The 23184-nt window shown below is 44.3% G+C and overlaps 1 protein-coding gene across 1 annotated transcript in view; it reads left to right on the top strand.

Annotated features, from left to right (window-relative positions):
- Window positions 1-12213: 12213 nt before the first annotated feature.
- nrxn3a (neurexin 3a) overlaps window positions 12214-23184 on the top strand; it is a 277628-nt gene continuing 266657 nt past the window's right edge. The window contains 2 exon segments of the mRNA XM_079692792.1: window positions 12214-12537; window positions 20339-21454. Coding sequence (XP_079548918.1) covers window positions 20770-21454 — 685 coding nt within the window. The 5' untranslated portion in view covers window positions 12214-12537; window positions 20339-20769.

A 23184-nucleotide genomic window follows, 5' to 3' on the forward strand; every position in this document is an offset into this window, starting at 1 on the left:
GATGGTGAAAACTCTAACTCATGCATGCCGTATGTCCTTATTTTTTCTTTATTTGTCCATCCAAACCCACGCCCCTGAAACTTAGAATATTCCCAGCACTCCTGTAGTATTTTGTTTGTGATATTTCCTTCCCCACTTCCTTTTAACCTGACCCAATAAGCAAGAGCAATTTTCTCTCTTCTTAGCTCCAATGGAGTCTCTCCTGCTTCAACTAATATTGCATTAGTAGGGGTTGACTTAATTGCACCTATACACAACCGTAACGCTTTATATTGTAACCTATCAATTTTTAGTAATGACGTTTGTGCTGCTGCTGCATATATTAAACACCCATAATCCAGTGTTGTCCTCATAATTGCCCGATAGATGTCGATTAATGCCTGTTTGTCTGCCCCCCAGTCACATCCAGCCACTGCTCTTAATAGGTTCAACACTTTTTTGGATTTTGTTTCCAAATGTTTAATATGAGTTTTCCATGTACATTTACTATCTAACCATAGCCCCAGATATTTAAATTCATTGACCTCACTCATCGGCTTTCCATATAATGTAAGCTTCTCAGTCTCCATCTTGCGTTTATTCGTAAATTTCATAAAGCAAGATTTGCTTGCTGACAGCTTGAAACCCCAGTTGTATGACCACTTCTCCACTTTCTTTATAGCTTTCCCTATTTTTTCAAACACATATGGAACATTTCTTCCCCGTATCCATATGACCCCGTCATCTGCATATAGTGCAGATTTTATGCATCCATCCAAATTACTAAAAATGTCATTTATCATAACATTAAATAATATCGGGCTGATTGAACTCCCTTGAGGAATACCATTTTCTATACTGCACTCTTTTGAAACCTCTGCCCCTACTTTAACTCTGAATGTTCTGTCTGATAAAAAAGCCATGATCCAGTTATACATTCTCCCTCCAACACCCATTCTACTCAATTTGATGAGCAACCCATCCCTCCACATAGAATCATAAGCCTTTTCAATATCAAAATATACTATTGCCATAACCTCTTTCATTTTCACTGTCTTTTCCACCTCATTGCTTACTCTAATCAAAGCATCTATTGTGGATCTTCCTTTACGAAAACCACTCTGAAAATGACTTATTAACCCTCTCTGTTCTAAGACGTGTGATAGTCTATGCACTATCATCTTCTCCATCCATTTACATAAGTGTGATGTTAATGCTATGGGTCTGTAATTATTGGGATTAGCAGGATCCTTCTCTGGCTTATTAAATGGCAATATAACTGCCGTTTTTCAACTCATTGGTAAGACTCCGTTTCTCCAGATTTGATTAAATAGTCTCAGGACTAATTTGAATGTTTCCTCTGGTAGCTGCCGGAACATGGCATAGCATAGCTGGTCTTGTCCTGGTGCTGAGTATCCTGTACCTTGCAAAGCTATTTTAAGTTCTGCTATTGAGAAGTCTACATCAAGAGCTGAATTATCATCCCGTCTCTTTTCCCTCACATTTTCATTTTCTCTTAATACACACTCTTTTTGCTGTCTATGTTTGTCATCAAGGTGTTCCCCACTATGCACCGCAGCAAATGCCCTACCTAAACATTCTGCCTTCTCTTCATTTGACACTGCCACTTTCTCCCCATCAATCAAAGCGGGAATTTTAACCGACTTCCTTTTCCCATTCATCCGTTTAAACATCGACCATACATCCCCTAACTTTACTCCTCTTCCAATGGTGGAACAATACTCTCTCCATGACGTCTTTTTTGTGTATTTTACTGTTTTACGGGCTACTGCCCTTTTCCTTTGATAATCTGAAATATTGTCTTGTGACAAGTTTTTCTTTAAAGACCTAAATGCCTTGTTTCGTTCTTTAATAGCTCTGCTACATTGCACCACGGAACCACTTTCTTCCTACCCTCTGTTGTTCTTTTAGGTATAGTTTTATTTGCTGCTTCTTTAATGTGCATTGTGACTTGATTTGAGCACTCCTCTATACTTCCTTCTAATGTTAACAATTGCGCTGACTCCTTACAGTAAAGCCTAAATGTTTCCCAGTCAGCTTTACCAAAGCACCACCTGGTAAATACACTCCCTTCCTGTCTACATACCTTTGTATTGATGATTGTGAAAACTGGGTAATGATCACTTCCTATGGTAAAATCACTTTTAACATACCATTCACATGATTTAACTAACCTATCCGTCACCAGTGTGAGGTCCAAACATGATTGTGTCCCCCTATTCACGTCTATTCTTGTTTTTTGTCCATCATTAAGGCAAAACAGTGATCTTTCCTCTAGCATTTCTTCTACGACATCTCCATTACTGTCTGTTTGACTGCTTCCCCGAAGGCTGTTGTGAGCATTAAAGTCACCACACCATACTTCCCTTCTATGAGCCGTCCCTGCTATTGTCTGTAAGGTTTCAATGTCCAGATTTTTACACGGGTTATAGAAATTGATAAGCTTTATGTTCCCTTCTTTCCTTGGGCTGCATATTTCTATTATGACACATTCCTTGTCAACTGAGCAACTCTGTGTGCTTTGTCTCCCTTGAGGGAGTGATTAGCACCAGGTGTGAGGTCTCCACACCTGCTCCCAATACTGTTAATTGGAAGCGGGTGGAGCCACCTATTGGGAATATAGGTGCCTCCCACTACTCTGCCTCTCAGTTCCTTACACTTAGTGAATGTCCTGTACTGGTACAGTCTATGATTTTAACTTGGAGGCTACGCATTCATGCACCGTCTGTTTCAACCGCAGAGCGAGTCACAATAGTCCGATATATAAGCATGAAGAACAAACAAACACGGCCGGGGTCAAGTTGTGTTCCCTGAATGAACTGAGCAGGCAGAGTGCCTGTAGCTTCACGGAGCAGCTAGCAGAGAGACAAGAAGCTAACAGCAGCAGTCACTTGACAGAGCTGTCACTCAATGTGACCACGCCCTAATTTATGCAAAAACGTTAAGACCTAGTATAAATAAAAGAGTCCTGTTAGAAATCAATTCACTCACAGATACATAATCATGAAGGTGTGATCTAACTATATTCATAATAATATGTATTGCATCTAGGGGTAGAAACATGTTTTTTTATGCTGTAAAGTTGGGCATTTTAACTTGGGGGTCTATGGAAATTGCTCCTTTCTGCAGTCAGCCCCTATCGGCCAATATATGAACTGCAGTGTGTGGCACTTCCGTATTGGCGTCCCGGCTCTTCCCCAGAGTTTGCCGCTTGAGAGTATGCAGATTTCACATGGCTCCTGCTTTGAACCTTGACCTCTGTGCATGTTTGAAGGCTTATAATTAAGCAGCAAAAGGGACTTCAGACATGGGACATACTGTTATAAAGAGCACTTGACCTCAGCTATTATGTGAGGATAGTCAAAACTATAGGTTACTTATGTAACCCCAGTTCTCAGAGTAACATATAGTGAGATGTCTCACTATGGGATGCGCCTCATCGCGGAGCAAACAGAAGCATCAATCTCATTACGCCAATCCTGATTGGCTGGTGATCTTGACGTCAACGTCAGGGAATCCACCCCCTATAAGTACCTTGCGCTACGTTGCATGTGTCATTCAAAATAAGCACCTCTTCTCGCTTCACCATAGCAAGGAGGGCCGTCTGGTGAGACATCTCACGACATGCTACTCTGAGAACTGGGGTTACGTAAGTAACCTATAGTTCTCATTCATAGCATTCCGTTCGATGTCTCACTATGGGATATTGTAGGTCCCGTATTGCCAGATGAGCTTATCTCGAAATTCACCAAACCAACCAGAACTTAACAGGTAGAGCTCTGACTCAACAAGGTGCCCAGCACTGCTCGGGCCACACTAGGAGCAGAGACGTCTAGCCTGTAAAAGCAGACAAAAGTGAGCGGCGAGGACCAGCTCGCTGCTGCACAAATGTCTTGGATGGAAACACCCTTAAACAAAGCCCAGGATGTAGCCAGACCACGAGTCGAATGAGCACGCAGACCCGAAGGTGCCTGCAAACCCTGACTCGTATAGGCCAAAGCAATTGCCTCCCCAATCCAGTGGGAGAGCCGTTGCTTAGTAACGGGCTTGCCCTTCTGAGGGTTAGCCCAGGACACAAAGAGTTGGTCATTATGACGAAACTCTTTTGATCTGTCCATATAAGTGCGTAAAGCACGGACTGGACACAGCAAATTCGGCTGCTGTTCCCCGGAGGGACACAGCGGCGGAGGAAATGCCTCAATGTCAATTGGGGTACATGAACCAACCACCTTAGGGATAAAGGCAGGGTTGGGCTTCAGCAACACTCTCGTTTGCTCTGGGGCGAACTGAGTTCATGAAGGATGTACAGATAGCGCATGAATGTCACTGAATCGCTTGGCGGATGCCAGGGCCAGAAACAGCACTGTCTTGAATGACAGGTGCTTCATGTCAGCTTCTTCCAGGGGTTCAAATGGGGTTAGAGTGAGCCCATCTAAAACCACTTTCTCTGTGCTCTGTGTTTTTCAATTAGGTCCTGTAGAAATGATGAAATCACTCCGACAGGGCATTGAAAAGAGGTGTGCCCTTTTTGAAGGCACCATTCCTCAAACACCCTCCACTTACAGTCATAAAGAGACCTGGTGGAGGAAGCTCTCGCACTCTGAATAGTGTTTATCACCTTCTGCGGGAGACCCACTGTATTCAGATTGTACCACTCACGGGCCAGGCCCATAGGGCCATGCGCTCCAGGTGTGGGTGAAAGATCGTCCCCCCCACCTGAGACAGTATGTCTCTGCGCACAGCAGCTGATAAATCTCCGCCTGCCAGTACATTGCAGGCCAGTGTGGAGCTATCAGGATCATTGTGTGGCGCTGTTCCCTCACTCTGGCCAGAGTTGGGGGTATCAGAGCCAGAGGTGGAAACGCGTACAGGAGGACCGGAGGTCAAACGTGCGCGAGCGCGTCCACGCCTAATGGTGCGTTTTGATCGTGCATTGAAAAGAAAAGCTGACAGTGAGCATTTTCTTTTGATGCGAACAGATCTACCGCGGCTCGGCCGTAACGCACCCACAGCTGGCTCACAACCATTGGATGTAGAGTCCAGTCTGCATATAGTGGTACACCTCTGGCAGCAGGTCTGCCCCGAGGTTCATTACACCCGGTACGTGCGTCGCTCTCAGAGAGAGGAGACGGCCGCAGCTCCACAAGATCAGTTTGCGTGCCAGCATGTGTAACGGGAGAGAGCGCAAACCCCCTTGTCGTTTTATATACGATATTGTGGTCGTATTGTCCGTCCTCACGAGGACATGGTGTCCTCTGAGAAAAGGCAGAAAGCGTTTTAGGGTGAGGAACACCACTAAAAGCTCCAGGTAATTTATGTGCGCCCGCTGGAGGTCTCTGCTCCAGAGACCCCTCACCGGACGACCTTCGTAAATACCTCCCCAGCCTGTCAGAAATGCGTCCGTGGTGACCACCTTCCGTGAAAGGACAGCACCCATAGGCACGCCCCGTACTAGAAAAGTCGGTGCAGCCAGTGGCGCATCGTCATTACGCATTTCAAAGTAACCATCACTCTCCGCGCGCCATGACACGCGGGGTTTAGTTTTAGAGCGGCTACCCAGTGCTGAAACTCCCTCATGTGTAAGCGTCCCAGTCGTACGACCAGGATTGCTGACGCCATGAGCCCCAGTAACCGCAGGCATGATCTGAAGAGAACATGTTTGCGCAGCTGGAAATGAGCGAGAGAAGCTCTGAAAGCTTTCACTCTTTCCACTGACAGGTGGGCTGTAAAGGGCACCGAGTTCAGGTGTAAACCCAGGAAGAGTACAGTCTGTGCTTGCCACAACATGCTCTTCTCTGTGTTTATTATGAAACCCAGATTGAGCAGGTGCTTTACGAAGACATTTGTCTGCGTAATAGCCTCCTGTTCCGACTGTGCGAGAAGCAGCCAGTCGTCTAGGTAGGTTGCCAGGCGAATACTCTGTTGTCTTAACGGGGCTATCGCGGCTTCCGTACATCGTACAAACACTCTTGGACTGAGAGACAGACCGAAGGGAAGTACTCTGTATTCGTAACAGATCCCCTGAAATGCGAACCTCAGATATTTCCTTTGTGGGTAATATACTGGGATGTGGAAATACGCATCTTTCAGGTCGACTGATGTAAACCAGTCGTTTTGTCGCACGAGACGAAGCAGGGATGTGTGAGTGAGCATTCTGAATTTGTATCTTTTTAGATATTTGTTGAGAGCACTCAAATCTAGTATTGGCCGAATTCCGTTCCCTCCCCGTTTGGGAACGAGGAAATACTTGGAATAAAAGCCGCTCTGACTCTGCTCGGCGGGTATTATATATAGATATAGCCTTCTTTTCCAGAAGTGAGAGAATCTCTCTCTCTAGAATATGGGCTGACTCTCCTTGGGCTTGTGAATACAGAATGCCCGAGAAGCGAGGGGGGGTGACAGCGAATTGGAGTCTGTAGCCCCGTGTTACTGTCCTGAAAACCCAAGCAGATGTTGTGAGCATCTTCCACTGTTTGCTCCTTAGAGCCAGCGGAGATGTCACGTCTCTTACCCTCTGAGTGTCTATTTGTTGTGTTATGGGGCCCTCTAGTGTCTGAACACGATGGTACCCCATTTCGACAATCCCCACCGACACTGCGCATGCGCGTGACGGTGGTGCCTTCACAACCCCAGCCGGCACTGCGCATGCGCGTGACGGTGGTGGCTTTACAACCCCAGTCGCCACTGCTGATGCGCGTGGCAGTGGTGCCTTCACAGACCCGTCTATTATCCGCCTTTTGAGAGAGGCCGTAGCTGCTCTCAAAAGGGGAACAGTTGACGGACTGTTTATTGTTTTTATTGTTTTTATTGTTTTTCTTTTAATTTTTTTGAGCTGCGCCCTTGGCCTGAAGCCTGGATGCGTTAGCGGAAAATGGTTTATATGAGAAACAACAACAATATTGTGACATGTGTTTTTTGCGGACTTGAGGATGGCGTTGAAGCATCTCTCAAGGCAGCGGGAGCACATCTGGAGCTGGGGAACCGTGAACTTCCAGCTCTGTCACAGAGGGGAAAAGAGGAGGCTGTCAGGCCGCCCGCTTCTTCTTCCTCGACTGCTGGCCAAAATTCTGGGTTGGCTGCGCCTGGGCTGCAGCCGGAACCGGAGATTTTCTAGGCCAACTCGCCCTCGTCTCCTGCCTGGGCTGGGGACTCGGGGCGGACACCACGAGACAGACACCTCATCCAACATCTCCGGGAAGACCGGAAGGAGTTGCCTCTTTGTCCTCGTTGCCTCTTTGTCCTCGTTGCCTCTTTGTCCTCGTTGCTTGGGGCAAATGTTTCCCCTCGTAACGGGACCTGGAGGTTTCCTTGGCCATTTCGGGCCATGCGATGTCTAGCCTGGACGCGGCACGCTGACACACGGCCTGCAGGTCCATGATCAGAAAGGGCGAAGCTGTTGTGCTATCGCCCTGGAGAGCAGCCATCGCTCCCGGCTTTGCAGCCTGAGTCGATGACATGAAGATATCATCTTCTTGCTCATCCGAGTCGGACAGGAGGAACTCAGAGGCATCCTCTTCGTCCTCCATATATTCCAACTCCAGGAAATCCTCCGCAGGCGAAACCATGGTGAGGTCCAGCCGGGAGCCCAAGCTTGGTATAGCGTGGGGCTCGGCTCTCGCGTCTCTTGCCGCCACCGGGTCCCAGCCTGACACGGCGCGGGACTCCGGTTCTGCAGCTGGCGCTGTTGGTGAGCCCCAGACCGACACAGTGCGGGGCTCAATCTCTGCGGCGGAAGCCCCCGTGTCTTGATTGCCAGCCGGCAAATCAGTGGACATGAGGTGGTCCTGTCCCGACAAGCTAGCTTGGCGTGCTAACCGTCGGCAGAGGCTCTTGATGGTCACAATGCCCGCACGAGCCGGGGTTGTCGATAGCCTCCTGGGCGTGTTCCAGCCCGAGCAGACCTGATGTGAGTCTGTGCCTGATATTTTCAACCCGCAGCCACAGAGCCGAGCCTCCAAGTCCCTGACTCCTCTGGTGTGAGGGAGAGAGGCATCCATCTTGTTCGCGTGGAGAGGACCCGCTCGTAACAGGTATGTTGCCGAGAATGTTTTTTTTACAACCTGTTGTTAATCCGGAGAAAAGCAACGGTGTAGATTTTTTTATTCTCAAAGAATATTAACTGGGGTGTTAATATCTTTATCTTCTTCTCCTCTGGTGTGAGAGAGAAAAATAAAAAATGTCCACGCTACCGTTGTGTCAGTTGTGAGTGAAGGCAAGCTAGCGACAGGTGTGTTGCTAGCTTGAAAAAATCAAAACCTTACCTTTATTTCCGAAGAAAAAACGGCGAGGTCGATTTGCAATACTAACTGGTGTGTTAGTATTAACAATCTTCTTGCGAGGCAGAAAAGCAGCCGGCAAGCGCCCGTCGACCGAAAGTTAGCTTTGGGTTCAGTCTGTGGACTGTTAAGCTAGTCCGGCTACGATCTATCGAGATGTGCTCTGAAGCGAGAAGAGGTGTTTGAATGACGCATGCGACGTAGCGCGAGCTACTTATAGGGGGTGGATTGCCTGACGCTGACATCAAGATCACCAGCCAATCAGGATTGGCGTAATGAGATTGATGCTTCTGTTTGCTCCGCAATGAGGCGCATCCCATAGTAAGACATCGAACGGAGTGTTATGAATGAGAACTGGGGGCACTGTCAAATTTGGGTCAAATATGGTTCAAATGTATTTTCACCCATTTCACAATTTAATATTTAAAATCTGATTACACAAATGTGTTTACCATCCCCTTAAACCCTCAGTGTATTCTTAATTCAGTATTTATAACTTCCAATTTTAGGAAAAACACTAATATATTTAAAAACTACAATTCCCTAGAGCCACGCTATGCAGCTTGGTACAAATCAGCACCACAGTTGTAGTTCTTCCGGTTTGCAAAGACATAGGGTCTTCAAAATATAATAATAATAATAATAATAAGTATACAATATCTAGTATAGCCAAACTAGTCATTACAGATGTAGCGATTCATTTCAGACAGTTTGAAACGTGAGGGCCGTGATTGGTACGTGATATGCCCTCGCTCAAGGGAAAACCTCCAGCTTGACTTGAGACCGCCCCCGTGATAGATAAATGTAATTATAATGAAGCCAGCTGCAATGGATCATTGATCCACCAGGGGGTGCAGTGGGGTTCCACACTGGAGCTCATGTGAAATAAAGTCAGATACAGTACGCTGGATGTACAGCGGAACTTTGTTAAGATCCATATGTCACGGATATCATACTCTGTGCTAAATAAGAGACATGTAATCATTTACAAAACATCACCATGTTGTTATTTAACAAAATAATGTTGTTTGGTCGAAAAAAACGAACGGGAGGAAATGCAGCCCGGCTCTCGATTTGTAATCCTAATTTAATCATCATCTTCACCACGATCATTTAAGTTTATGTTCGCCGAATTGACATGAAATCACTGACAAATATGAATATACTGTATTCAACTTCATTAAAACGTTAATAACGTGCCTAAACTCAGTAATTCACTAAAAATATTTATATTTTAATGGAGCCTCGTCGGCAGATCAGGATCCCAAAGCGTAGCGGAGGGATCTTGATCTTGAAAAATAGTCCGTTGTTACAGTTTTTTTAAACAGTCTGAATGAAACGGCAGCTCTCAGCTTTGTATTTGCACAACTAATGGCCCATCAACCACAGCTCTCTCCCCCCCTCACCCCTGATCTTTCTTCTCCAGCAGCTAAATTAACTGCAGGTTACTCTGAGTGACAAGCTTACAGTAGACACAACACTGTCATTGCAAGTGACCCTCAGTTAGTTGACTTTTATGTTCAACTGCTAAATTCGTTTCTGATAAAAAAGGGCTTCTACTGTACCTAATTACCTTAACACTAGAACCGCCAGAGGTTTTTGTACAGGCCTACCTAAAACCGTCAAATCCCGCTATTAGAATGCAATTTTTAACAACATAGGGTGCTACATAACACACTTTCAGGAAAAGTCACGGACTGGGAGACTTTAATATTTTATTGAAAAAAAGTTACATTGCACACACACAACACACATCACACAAATTGACCCGTTTGTTGGTTCTAGTGTTAAAAAACCCCACTAATTAATGAAACTAGTTCAATACGCATTATTCTTATTCTTATCTTTCTTTATGAGCGCAGAAATAGTCTTAAAATCAGATCTGTTTTTTAAATGAAATCTGACGGCAGGCAGTTAGCTCTGATCACCTATGATAAATGCGCCACACCTAATCGCTGGCCATTCAGCCACAGAGCTCCCTCTATACAAATCAAACTGTAGACGGTGTGAAAGCACCTATTGTTTTAAATAATGGTCGGAATGTGACCTGTGAGCCTTCTGAATTACTGTGGGACAGCACATTCTAAACTAAAATGTTCAATCAATAAAGACATCTTATCTTATCTTAATAATATCTTCATATTAATAATAATAATAAATCATACAGTATGTGTCCGAAAGGGAGCAGGAGGAAGCAAACACAAAAATATAAAACAAATTTACTGCATATTAAAGCAAAGGATTGTAAAGGTAAAAGTATGAGCATAACAAATAAAGAAGTGTAATGTAAACATTGACATTATTATGATTATTTAATATATAAAGACTATATATTATTGAATTACAAGATTAGATATACTTTAGTATAGTATCTAAAATATTGATGTGTTCAAATGCTCTTCAAAACACAACTGAAAGTCCATGAAACTTGTCTTTCTGTATTTGTGAATGAAGCGCCATCTCCTGGTTAAAACCTGAAATTGAAAATCTGGCAACACCCTCTTGGAAAATAGTGGGAGGGCTTAACATTCCTCTATACTGGTTTTAGGCAGGTCGTAGGCAGGAAGCTGTAAACTGGAATCTGAAATGAAGTGCTACATCTGTACACTGCATCAAGATTATGTATATTAAGAAAAATATGTTGGTTTATTTTAGATATTTTAGCTATTCTAGAAATTGGGTTTTTCGGTTGGTTCTTTCTTTTTTGGTTACTGTGATCTTCTACAGAACATTGTTGGTGACTGTGATCTTCTACAGTACATTGCTGACATTGTTGGTTACTGTGATGTTATACAGTACATTGTTGGTTACTGAGATTTTATACAGTTGGGACGTTACTACTGATATTTTAAAGTAACTCCAGAGGTACTGTAATTTTTGGTTGGAAACACGGTGTTATACTCTAAAATAGTATCCAGTAATTTGCTATGCACAAACACTGTAAATAACTGTGGATTTCACAGCCATTTTTTACAGTGTACAAAACGCAGGTATGTGAGTTTTGTAAACCAGTTTGTTTATGTGTTGCACTTTGCTTATGAAAATACTACCACTATTCGGCGGCGTGTGGCGAAGTGGGTTGTGCGTAGGTGTTGGAATGTAGGTGTTTGGATCAGCGGGTCACAGGTTTAAACCCCTCTGCAGTCAGCATGACGTTGTGTCCCTGAGACACTTCACCCTAAATTGCTCCTGTGGGGATTAAGTATTGAGTATTTAAGTCGCTTTGGATAAAAGCGTCTAAAATGTAATACGATCATTGATGTTTTGTTGTTGATTATTGGACACTTATTTTGTAAAAGTGATAGGGCGTGAGGATCTCTTAAGGGGAAATAAACTGAAGCTCTGAGTGATCTGAAGAGTTATTTGCAGCATAACGGTTGAAGCTAGCTGTATGACCGTCAGGCTGCAGGTGATGCTTCTTCTGCAGGTTGATGAGGGGCTGAGGCCAGGTGGTAAAATGCAGCCTGAGTACTTTTCTGGTTTTTGTAAAAATATGTTTTATATTTAATTTTCCTCAAAGTTTTCCTTTCCATTTCCATTCCAGTTTTGTGAATTGTGTTTAGTATTTTGAGAAAATAAGCCCTGTTTTCAAAAAATGTGTTTTAGAAATTGAAGAAAGTGTAATATTATTGCTTTCAGCTAACCTTATACACTTATATAAAATTGGTAAAATAAAAAATTTATATAGCCTACATATATTGGTTGTTACTGGAAGTATTATAATTATTACTTTTTTAATAATAATATTCATAATCTTATTATCTGATTCTGATATCATCTGTGTGAAGGGAGCGGGCTGTGTGTGTGTGTGTGTGTGTGTGTGTGTGTGTGTGTGTGTGTGTGTGTGTGTGTGTGTGTGTGTGTGTGTGTGTGTGTGTGTGTGTGTGTGTGTGTGTGTGTGTGTGTGTGTGTGAGAGTGTGATGGCCGCTTACGTGCCTGTATGCCTTTAAATGGCGCTTGCTGAGGGCGCGCCCGAATTGCGCGTTTGTGCGTGCATGCGCCTCTCGCCCGAAGCCGCTACCATCCGCACCGAGCTAACAGCGGCTTTTGTGCGGATGATGCACCGTGGTAGACGCACCTGAGAGGAAGGATAGATCAGCCTGGTACGGCCTGGTGCCCCCCTCTCCCCAACCCCGCCGCAGCGCACCGGCACGAATACGTCTGCTTTGGAACGGATCTTGGATTTTAAAAACTACAGCTCCGTTGAGTTTAAAACTGGATTTTAGCAGTTGGATACTCTTGGCGATGTTTGTAACTAAGGTCAGTAGCGTCGTGTTTTCCTCCAACCTGTTCATGTTGTTGTGTAGAGAACTGTGTGAGTTCAGCGTAGTGAAACAGGAGCAGGTGCCAGAGGAAATGTGAGGCTCCACTCCTGGCGCACAGGTATCACGGAACTTGCCACTTTTTAAAGGACGTTTCCAGCTTGTGCGCACCGGAACCGTGAATATGTGGAGATGGAGGCGCGCTGAGTCTCCTTGAAGTAACAGCGGCGTGTGTGGATTCAAAATGGGAATTTCTTCCATGTTGGCCTGTGAATTCCCCCCTCGGAGCAGATGCAGCGTGACAGGCGGGTATCGAATTACACACGACCTCTCCGATCCCCAGAGGCGATGTTTACTATCTGAAAGATTCATTTTATTTGTATTTATAATCTTGCAAAGACGTGCACAGAGCGTTTAAAGCATGCGTGTGTGTCAAATTGGAATAGTGGCCTTAAAAAAGGCTCTTCAACCACGATCCAAACAGATTTCCTTCACCTGCTGGAATTATGAATTATAGATCACGCACGCCAGGTGTCCGGTGTCCGCGCATTGTTCTCTGCAGCTTCATGTTAAAATGTGAAACTAATGCACGCGACGCATCCCTCTGCAAACAAGCCAACGCGGTTAATAAACTCTTTCAATATGGATGCATATTGTGTTGTAATAGGAGAAGCAGTTTGTTACATGACCTTATGTGTAAACGGAGGTGGACATCAGCATGGAATAACCATCCCCTTCCAACATGTTTACTCGGATCATATTTACCGGATTAATCAAACGGATGGCACGTTTTTATTTTATTTCAGATCATTATAATAAATGAATCAAATCCTAAAAATAACGATTATATTTTCACGTTAATTAGCTTACTATACGTGGAGAGGAAATCACATTTTAGTGAAAAGATGATTCTGATTACTTCGGTTCCCTGGTGGATCAAATGGCGTCCGCAGGGAGGACTGAGATGTGACGGCTCTCTCCAAAAAACTGCATTTCTACCGTTGCACGCAGAGAGGAAGACTCTCCTTTTCAATTTCAAATAATTTTTTCGAAAAGCCACAGTCTAGGCCTGTTTTGTAGATCAGGCTCAAATCTATCTACAGTGAAGTATTTTCATTAAAATGAGCACTGCCTTATTTGTTTGTAATTTACATTGCGACGAATGCAGAATGTCCAAATGATATATCAGGTTTGGCTTTTTTTATTGTAGGAAAATATGAGGCCTTATGCAGTGCGCCATAGAAATCCACAATCTGCAGCTGATCAGCAGTATGTGTCGGGCCTTCCTTCTTCGTGCATCCTTTCCTGTAATATCTCACACTCATACATGATCAGCAGCTCCAGTTTAACTGATGCGCGAGACTAAATTCGTTGGAATTCGCAAAAGCAAGAGGATGACAATGATTTGTTTCATTCCTCGATTCAGCCCACATTTCGATGTGTCGGATTTAAAGAGTTAATAGGATTAGATTATTCTTGTACATTAATCAGGTCCAATTCCTAATCAGGCTTTTTCCAAAACGAGCTTCATAATGGGCGTGACCCGCCCGAGACTGCGTCTGTTTCTCCTGCTCAGGCCCAAAGGGGCTCCATCACCTGCTCCTTCACTGTTCCAAACATGCATTCCCATCATCAAATAACGAAAAAATATTTAATCTCAAATGTTTCGTTTGTTTCAAATAATTTATATGTGTATTTCCCCCTCCCTTGAAGAAAAGCTTTGTGCGCATTGCTCACAATTGAAAGTAACCCGACTCGGTTAAAAATCAGTGAAATGTGAGATCTCGGTTTCATTTCCTTCCTAGTTTCATTCTTAGTTTTCTTTCCTCTCTAGTTTAATGCTGGGGGTGCTGGGGTAGATGGAGGCTATTTGGGGTAATTTGGCTGTCCTCTTTTTTTTTGTTCTGGTTGGCAGCCGATTAAGTGCGCTGACAAATCAGGCGCAAAAAGCCAAGGGCTCTCAAGGTAACAGTAATCCCTCTGGGCGGGGAGAGGCAGATATTACGCAGGATTTTAGAGAATGCTCTTTTTTTTCTAATGTGCTCGTTTTTCTGCGTTCAGACGGTGTGTCTCCCCCACGTCTTTTTCGCTATTTATCTTTTATTCAGGTGTGTGACATTGCTCGTTGACATTGGTCATTAATATTATCCAGCCGCACCGAGAAATGTGCTGTGCAATCTCTGTAGACACCCTTTTAGATCAGTTTTTCAAATATAAATAAAATGCAATTATTTCAGATGTGGGCCTTAACATGCCGAGGCATCATTGGCGTTTCATTTCTTCTAATAAACAATTCGAGTAAGAAAGGGTGTGATTTTGTATAAACTGCTGCTGGTGAGGAGATACGAATATATTTGTGGGTGTGTTCGCTGACTGTGTGTGTGTGTGTGTGTGTGTGTGTGTGTGTGTGTGTGTGTGTGTGTGTGTGTGTGTGTGTGTGTGTGTGTGTGTGTGTGTGTGTGTGTGTGTGTGTGTGTGTGTGTGTGTGTGTGTGTGTGTGTGTGTGTGTGTGTGTGTGTGTGTGTGTGTGTGTGTGTCGTTTATTCACGCGTTGGTAGTTAATATGCATGTTTAATATTTGTGTGGTACTGCAGTCATGTGTGCACGTGTCACTGAGGTGTTATTTTTGATGGTGTATATGCTGTGAGTGTGCGTCTAGCGGGAAGGTGTGTATGTAGACATTAGTGTGGTACGCTGGTTTGCGAAGTGCAGGCTTGCGTGTGTGTGCGCGTGTGTGAGGCGGTGCTGGACCTGGTGCTCTTACTGGTGATGTAATGCTGTGAAGGGTGCTGCAGCAGAACCAGAGCCCAGAGAAGGCGTGTCCAGCAGAGATGCTTGCACACACACACATACAAATACACACACACACACACACACACACACACACACACACACACACACACACACACACACACACACACACACACACACACACACACACACACACACACACACACAGTATCTTACATCCCTCACTTTTATTTAACTTCCCATTTTATTCATTGTATAATTAATTTTATATGTCCTGTACATAATGTAGCCTACTCAGGAAAAATTGGAAACAAACATTTTTTTTTAGATGTAGTTATAATCATAATGCATAAGAATATTAACCCTATTATAATATATTTGTATATTTTGAATTGATTAATCAGTCTCTGTATTACTGTCCCTATAATGATCTTGTCTTACCTGGGAGTTGCTGAGGTGTTTTTGTCTAATCACATATTTTAAGATATTAGACAATGTACATAATATCCTAGATATTTGTCCATATTGCATTCCTGTCTGTATCTTTATAGGCCATATCTCTATTAGGTTGAGCCTTTGCTGTACAGCCTATTGATAAAGGGAAACCAAAGGACATCAGCAGGATGTGCATGATGGAGCAGCCCTGGTGCTTTCAGAGGAAACAAGGAAAACAGAGTGCTGGCAGCTGAGAGGGTGGGGAGGTGTGTCTCTGACTGGTGTGCGCTTGCAACGTGATGAAGAGGGCAGAGGAAGAGTGGCGCTGGGGTGTTTCATGCGATGCATGATGAGTGGGAGTGGATGAGGTGGAACATCGCTCTCTCTGTCTCTCCCTCTGCTGTCTCTCTCTCCCCCCCCCCCCCCCCCCCGCCTCAACTTCCATGTAGCACAACCTGCTCCAATGTTTATGGAGTGTACCACTGCAGCAACAGAAGAAAATGGCCCCTTTCTGAATGTTTGTGAGATGTTAACGCAGCGGCAGTGTCCTTCCAGGGCCTCACACTGAGCCATACAATCAGGAGAAAAGCAGCCTCAGATATCATCTGCAGGCTGAGAGGACATTTTGTGACTGCGTCCGGACAGCCTCAGTGTGTGTGTGTGTGTGTGTGTGTGTGTGTGTGTGTGTGTGTGTGTGTGTGTGTGTGTGTGTGTGTGTGTGTGTGTGTGTGTGTGTGTGTGTGTGTGTGTGTGTGTGTGTGTGTGTGTGTGTGTGTGTGTGTGTGTGTGTGTGTGTGTGTGTGTGTGTGTGTGTGTGTGTGTGTGTGTGTGTGTGTGTGTGTGTGTTGTGGGACGAGTGTGATCAGGGCACCTGCTGTAAAATTACTTGTAAGTGGCATCCATTTAAACTCAAAGGGCCTACTGGTTGGCTGCTTTATTTGCATTTACACACACATCTCTGTCCCAGTGCGTGTGTTGTTAATAGGATCCAGAGTGCTTCTGCCTTTTGTCAGTGTGTGTGTGTGGACTCGTCCCAGTGGGGTTGGTCAAAGGAGCCTTTCACACCGAACAATGATCCATGCCGTTTAGCCTTTGAACCCCTGATGCTCCCGACACTGCAACAAAAGACACACACACACACACACACACACACACACACACACACACACACACACACACACACACCCACACACACACACACACACACACACACACACACACACACACACACACACACACACACACACACACACACACACACACACTGCGAATGATGACAGAACAAGTCTTCATGTAAACATGATGCAGTATTTATACTCTCGAGTGAATGAAGTGTGGATGTATATCTAATGAGTTGGCAGCAATGGGCAGATAATGCTAATGTTATTAATAAGTATTACGTCAAAGCAGATGGACTTTGGTTAAACATGTATTTGCCTGCTGAGGAACACCAACAACTGGAACAATATCAAAAAGAAAAACATTTTTTTTTGGTAATTGCCAAAGCATTTTTCAACATTAAAGTTTTGATTTAACTGTAATCTATCTGGGCTGATATGATTTTTTAAAGGCTACGGCTTGTATTATTTTCCACTGAAGCTGCAGAAAGCTGATATATTGGGCCATTTGCTGCTATTCTGAGCACAGTTGTAAAATTGAATAAATAACACAAATGTCAGAGAATATAGGCTTCTTTTAAATAATACAAAATATACATAACATTTTGAAGTAAGAAGACCTGCCTGATTTATGGTAAGAATTTAACAAATTACATCAGTTAAATATAGAAAAATTGATGAAATTGCTTTATTTAGTGGTGCAGCATGATGCAGTCATGTAGTTTGCAGAGTGTGACAATGGCTGTCCCAAACAGCTGCATTGCATTATCATTTTTTTTCTTTCTGATTATTGACGCTTAATGTCAGCGTTGGACATATCCATCATGCTCCACATGTACCAGCCATTGTCAACAAATCAGAAGTGGCCCATGATAGAAGGTGATAGACAGATTGATCCACTCACCTGCCAAGTATTTTTGAAAGTGCCTGCCAAATGGCACAAATGGCCAAATGGCTTCCAATCAGCGTTTCCGCAAGGGGCCATCTTGCCATCATTTGACGCCCTTATTCAGCTCGGGACGCTCTGAACTCGAGCCGAGGGCGTCCAAAAATATTAATAATTCGAGAGAAGATATAGTTTTTATCGCCTGAAATGACGAAAAGGAAAAAGGACAAGGACATCCCTCTGTTGGAGGGGCAAAATAGTCTGGTGGAATTATTTTTCGGAGTATTGAAGATCGTTTCCCCGACATCGGCGGGACAACAGGGAACGTGCGCGATTTGGACGCGATGAGCGGTGCTAGTGGAGCACGTGCGTGAGCTGCGAGCGCCGGAGCCTCGCAGCGGCGAAACTGAGGCTCCGTGGTAAACTGTGGTAACATGAAGAGCCGTTTGGGAGCCGAAACAGCCGGCGCTTTAAGAGAGCCGAGCCAAATGATCCGGCTCACTAACGCGAAAAGACAGTATCTATAAGGGACGGCTCAAGTCAAAATTCAAGCACACCCCCTGCAGATGCACCGTACCTGCTTTCAGTTTGTTTAAATGTGGTGTCGTTTGATGTAGTGGGACGAAACAGATGATTAGTCATTTCATTTGTTCTACTTCATCATTTATTTGACAACTGTGTTTCTCGACGACAAAAAAAATCAAGCAAGTGTAAAATCTTTTTAGCATTATGTTGGAGGTCAATCTATTTGCATCAGGCTTATTTTAGAAGCAGCCCGTGTGAATGTATAAAGAAAACCAACAATTCTGTGACATGGTTCATACAGTGATAAGGGATGTCACAAAAGCACAAATGTCATGGGAGCCTGCCTGCAGGCGCCAGTCTCAGGACACCTCCACTCTGAGGACACCTCCACTTTCAGGAAAATAATTGCACGTTAAGAATTACAAAATAAAATCGCCACTATCAGTAGGAGCGCCACTTTTCGAACAGGAAATGCACACTAATACAACATAAAATTGCAATGACACTTATTATATCTATGTAGCCTATATACGGGAGGCTGTGGCTCTGTGTTTAGTGTGCTGGACTTCGAATCAGGGGGGAGCAAGTTCGAGTCCCACTGCAGTCAGCATGTCGTTGTGTCCCTGCAAGACACTTCACCTCAAATTGCTCCTGTGGGAATTGTCCACAGTATTGAGTCAATTTGGATAAAAGCGTCTAACAAATTACATTTAATGTAATATATATATATATATATATATATATATATATATATATATATATAAATAACGACATCTTGTATTTGAGTTACACCTGCTAGATAACAGTGTTCGAGAAACAACCGTGTTTGCCGGGTGCACCGCTGCGGGACCTGTGGTGGGACCCCTGAGTCAGACGGTGCGTCTTGGTCACGCTTCATGTCAGCTGGCCCAGGAAGGAAGACACACGCAGAGTGGGGGAAGTCCCCCACCCCAACGCAGCACACCCTCCCGGCCATCAGAGTCAAACCCGCAGTTCAGAGGAACCGACCGCCAGAGCTCCGAGTGCCGGCAAAACGCGATGGTGGGTCGCGTTTGTCATTCGATCAGCGAGAGGAGAGGAGAAAAATGCAACAAAACCGTTAATATATGGATGAGGGGGGGGGGGGGGCTGGACACAGGCCGTGGGGGGACACCCGAGACTGGGGCAGTGTCCCCGATAGTGTAAAAAGTCAAAAGTGTCCGAAAATAGGCACTCGTGAGGCGGGCAGAGTCCCCTGTCAACTCCCGTTACATTCCTCCATGGTGTCATTTGAGCGAAAAAAGTCAACTTTTACGAGAACCAGGCTGGGGGGGTCAAAAGGGCTTGACCAAGGCTGACCCAAAGTGCATGGTGAGCGGACTCATCACCTTCGTGATGAGTCTCCATTGTGATTTGAAAACTTCCATCAGACGAGTCCTTCGGGAGGCGGGGAAAAAAACTTGTTCGTCAGAATCGACACTTCCTTTACTGAGAGTGGAGGTGTCCTGACAGTGGAGCCTGCACTGGAACTGTCCTGAGAGTGGAGGCCTGCAGGCAGACCCCTCTCAGAAATGTAGCAGTTTATACCAAACCAATACAACTTCATGATTCTTGAGAACAATTCAATACCATAATAAAAAACTACAATAAATCCCATGTACTATAAAATACAACATTCTAGCCTCAGTCAGCTATAGACAATATTGTTATTCAGACCTTCAAATGACAGCAAACACAATGTGACCATGTGAAAGGTAAGGGTGAGCCTAACAGTTCAGCTGTACCCAACAACCTGCTACTAGTAAAATAACGCATAGTTCAATCTACATGATATCATCATTAATAGTATTAGCATATTTTCTTAACCAAAGTACCTTTACTTGTACTTATACCATGTACCTATACCATTGATGATTTGTATTAATGTAGCTGCTGAAGCTTTTTCTTCTCTCAGAGCACCTTTTTGTAAAGTAACGTCTTAAGATTGAATACATACATAAAATGTGCTCTTTTTATAAGATAGATGCAAAATACACCTAAGATGTGTGTTGTGCTCTTAGTGCTGAATGACCTGTTGTAACGCTCTGCCTCTCTTTTTCTGACAGTGATGGAACCAGAAGAGGACAGTGGATCCTACCAGACAACATCAAGGGGGAACTTCCACCTGCCCTGTTATCCATAAAGGTCCTTTCCATCAAACCTTACACCATGAGTTTTGATTACATCTGTCCTAAAGCATAAAAAACGATTACTAGTAATAAAATCATCAACTCTAAGGAGAACACCAACTATTCCTCCATATGACCACTGCCTTGCAACAACCAGACAATTTACTGATGTAAACCTAAGACTGTTAACCACAACGACTGTTCACCTGCTACTGCCCTTTCCCCTTTTAAAACGTATTTTTGTAAGAAATATTTATCAGAATATATATCTGCACATATTGTGAATGAACCTGTGGAACCATCTGAAGATTTCAATCTGACTGCACCCCCTTCAGACATCTTCTTGGATTAATACTTTCTCTGCAGCAATGGGTCTCGTAGGGTTTTCTATCCGGCTGCAGGTGTTTCTCAGCACATGTTTGGGACTGGAATTTTTAGGCACACAAGGTCAGTGGGCACGCTACCTCCGCTGGGATGCCAGCACCCGTGGTGACCTCAGCTTCCAGTTTAAGATGGAGGCTTCGGAGGCGCTGCTGCTGTACTTTGACGATGGAGGCTACTGTGACTATCTGCAGCTGTCGGTGGTGGAGGGCAGGCTGCAGCTGGGATTCAGCATCGACTGTGCCGAGACCACAGTAGTGGCCAACAGACGGGTGGACGACGGCAGCTGGCACTTCGCCTCTCTGAGCAGGTATAACCTGCGCACAGTGCTGGTCCTGGACGGCCAGGCCAAAGCAGACGAGGTGCGGCCTCAGCGTGTGTTCATGAAGATAGTCAGTGATCTGTTCCTGGGTGGAGTGCCTCAGGATATCCGCAACGGTGCGCTCACACTGCCTACGGTGCGAAACATGCAGCCCTTCAGGGGCACAATAACAGACCTCAAATATGGCATTTCACAGCCCCTGTTCCTGGGAAGCCTTAAGGTGCCGCTGGAGTCGGAGGGGTGGTGCACGGTGAACCCGTGTGAGAATGGCGGCACATGCTCAGTGGTGGATGGGGAGCCTGTATGTGACTGCTCCAAAACCGAATACAGGGGCCGCTTCTGCAGTGAAGGTAACTTTAAAGTCTGACCCAGCTCTCATTCCCCCTGGCAGCACTCTATGAAACACACTCATTTACTTTAACTTTGAATTTAGCTACATTTATTTTTGTTTTCCATTTTAAACTTTTAATCGTTGCAATTTCATCTGTGGGCATTATGCCGAAATTGCCTTCCTAGAGGCTTGATTTGAAAGGCTGAACAAATTAGAGATGTGGCCAATGATTCAGAGGTTACAAAGCCAGTTAAAGCAAAATCAAAAAGAAGAGCTTGCTTCATTGAGTGTTAGTTCACATTTGGAGAGCTGCACCAGTCACGCTTGGATGAAAACCCATTTAGTTGTTGTTGTTGTTGTTGTTGTTGTTGTTGTTGTTGTTGTTGTTGTTGTTGTTGTTGTAGTACAGTAATTCATCTGATTTGAACTTGTCCAGTGTCAATCACTTTGTCAAGTTACCCTACAGAGATGTTAAATACAAACATCATTAACATCTTCACCTTTCAGTGTTCTCCACATTACTCAACATTTGATCTCTCTAGTCTCACCATCGTTTCTCATATTACCCGTCTATCATGAGCTGTGAGGTTGCACACTCTGTGGGCCTGATTGGCTCTCACAATGATTACTATTATCCCTGTGTGTGTGTGTGTGTGTGTGTGTGTGTGTGTGTGTGTGTGTGTGTGTGTGTGTGTGTGTGTGTGTGTGTGTGTGTGTGTGTGTGTGTGTGTGTGTGTGTGTGTGTGTGTGTGTGTGTGTGTGTGTGTGTGTGTGTGTGTGTGTGTCTTAGCTGTAAAATCAGAAAGCTTATCTAAGCACAGTTTGCCAGTGAAGCACAGGTTAATAGCATGGGTCCTGCAGGCAGTGATAAGGACGCCTATAGAGAGAATGGGGCCTCCTGGGCCCCTTTCTTCACCAAATCACAAGATGGCAGGTGTTTTGTATCGCATCCTTTTGTGCTGAGAATTTTGCTAGAGCAGTGTTTCAATCACTCTGCAGCCGGCTTTACTGAGACCAAAATTGATTTAGATTAAAATAAATCCCTTTACTCATTTCCCCCAGCCTTCCTCTCTGCTGGCCAAATAAAATGCGCTTTCACTTGCTTTAATAATAATAATGAATCCTGAGCACAGAACAGTGATAATGGCTGTTTTGTGGTGGTGATTGGTGAACATGTAGTCTGCACATGGAAAGGGAGCAGGAATCCATCTGCTCGTTATCTGTGCGTTAAAAAAACTGTTATCTTCTTAGTTATTCACAATCAATACACATTCTTCAGCCTTTCCAAACCAGCAGCTGAAGAGTAGACAATTACCTCACTCCTTATGAGATAATCAATACAATTTAGATGAGAGAATCGTCTTTTCCATTTAATTAACTCAGATCAGAGGTCATTTGTTTAAATATATTTGTTTAGCTATTTATTCCCAGCATCTTCGACTTTCTTTTTTAACCTGGCACAAATATGTAATTTACATCTCATTTGGGCCGATGCCAAGTCCCCGGGACGCAGCCAAAGGCCGGGGACACTGTTTATTTATTTTTTATCTGTGTTTGAATTATAGGGAAGGGTGGGGGCGAAGGGGTTTGTTTTTCTCCTTCTCTATTGGTGGAAAATGCTTTGCTTTTCTCAGGTGATTGCCTCGGTGGCCTTTCACTGACAAGGTGGGCTCCACAGGTCGAGATATTTGTGATTGAGTACAACCTCACACATCTTATTTTTCTTTGTGTTTTAGAGAACACTCTTTT

This window comes from Notothenia rossii, assembly GCF_949606895.1.
Source record: "Notothenia rossii genome assembly, chromosome: 7".
Lineage (NCBI taxonomy): Eukaryota > Metazoa > Chordata > Actinopteri > Perciformes > Nototheniidae > Notothenia > Notothenia rossii.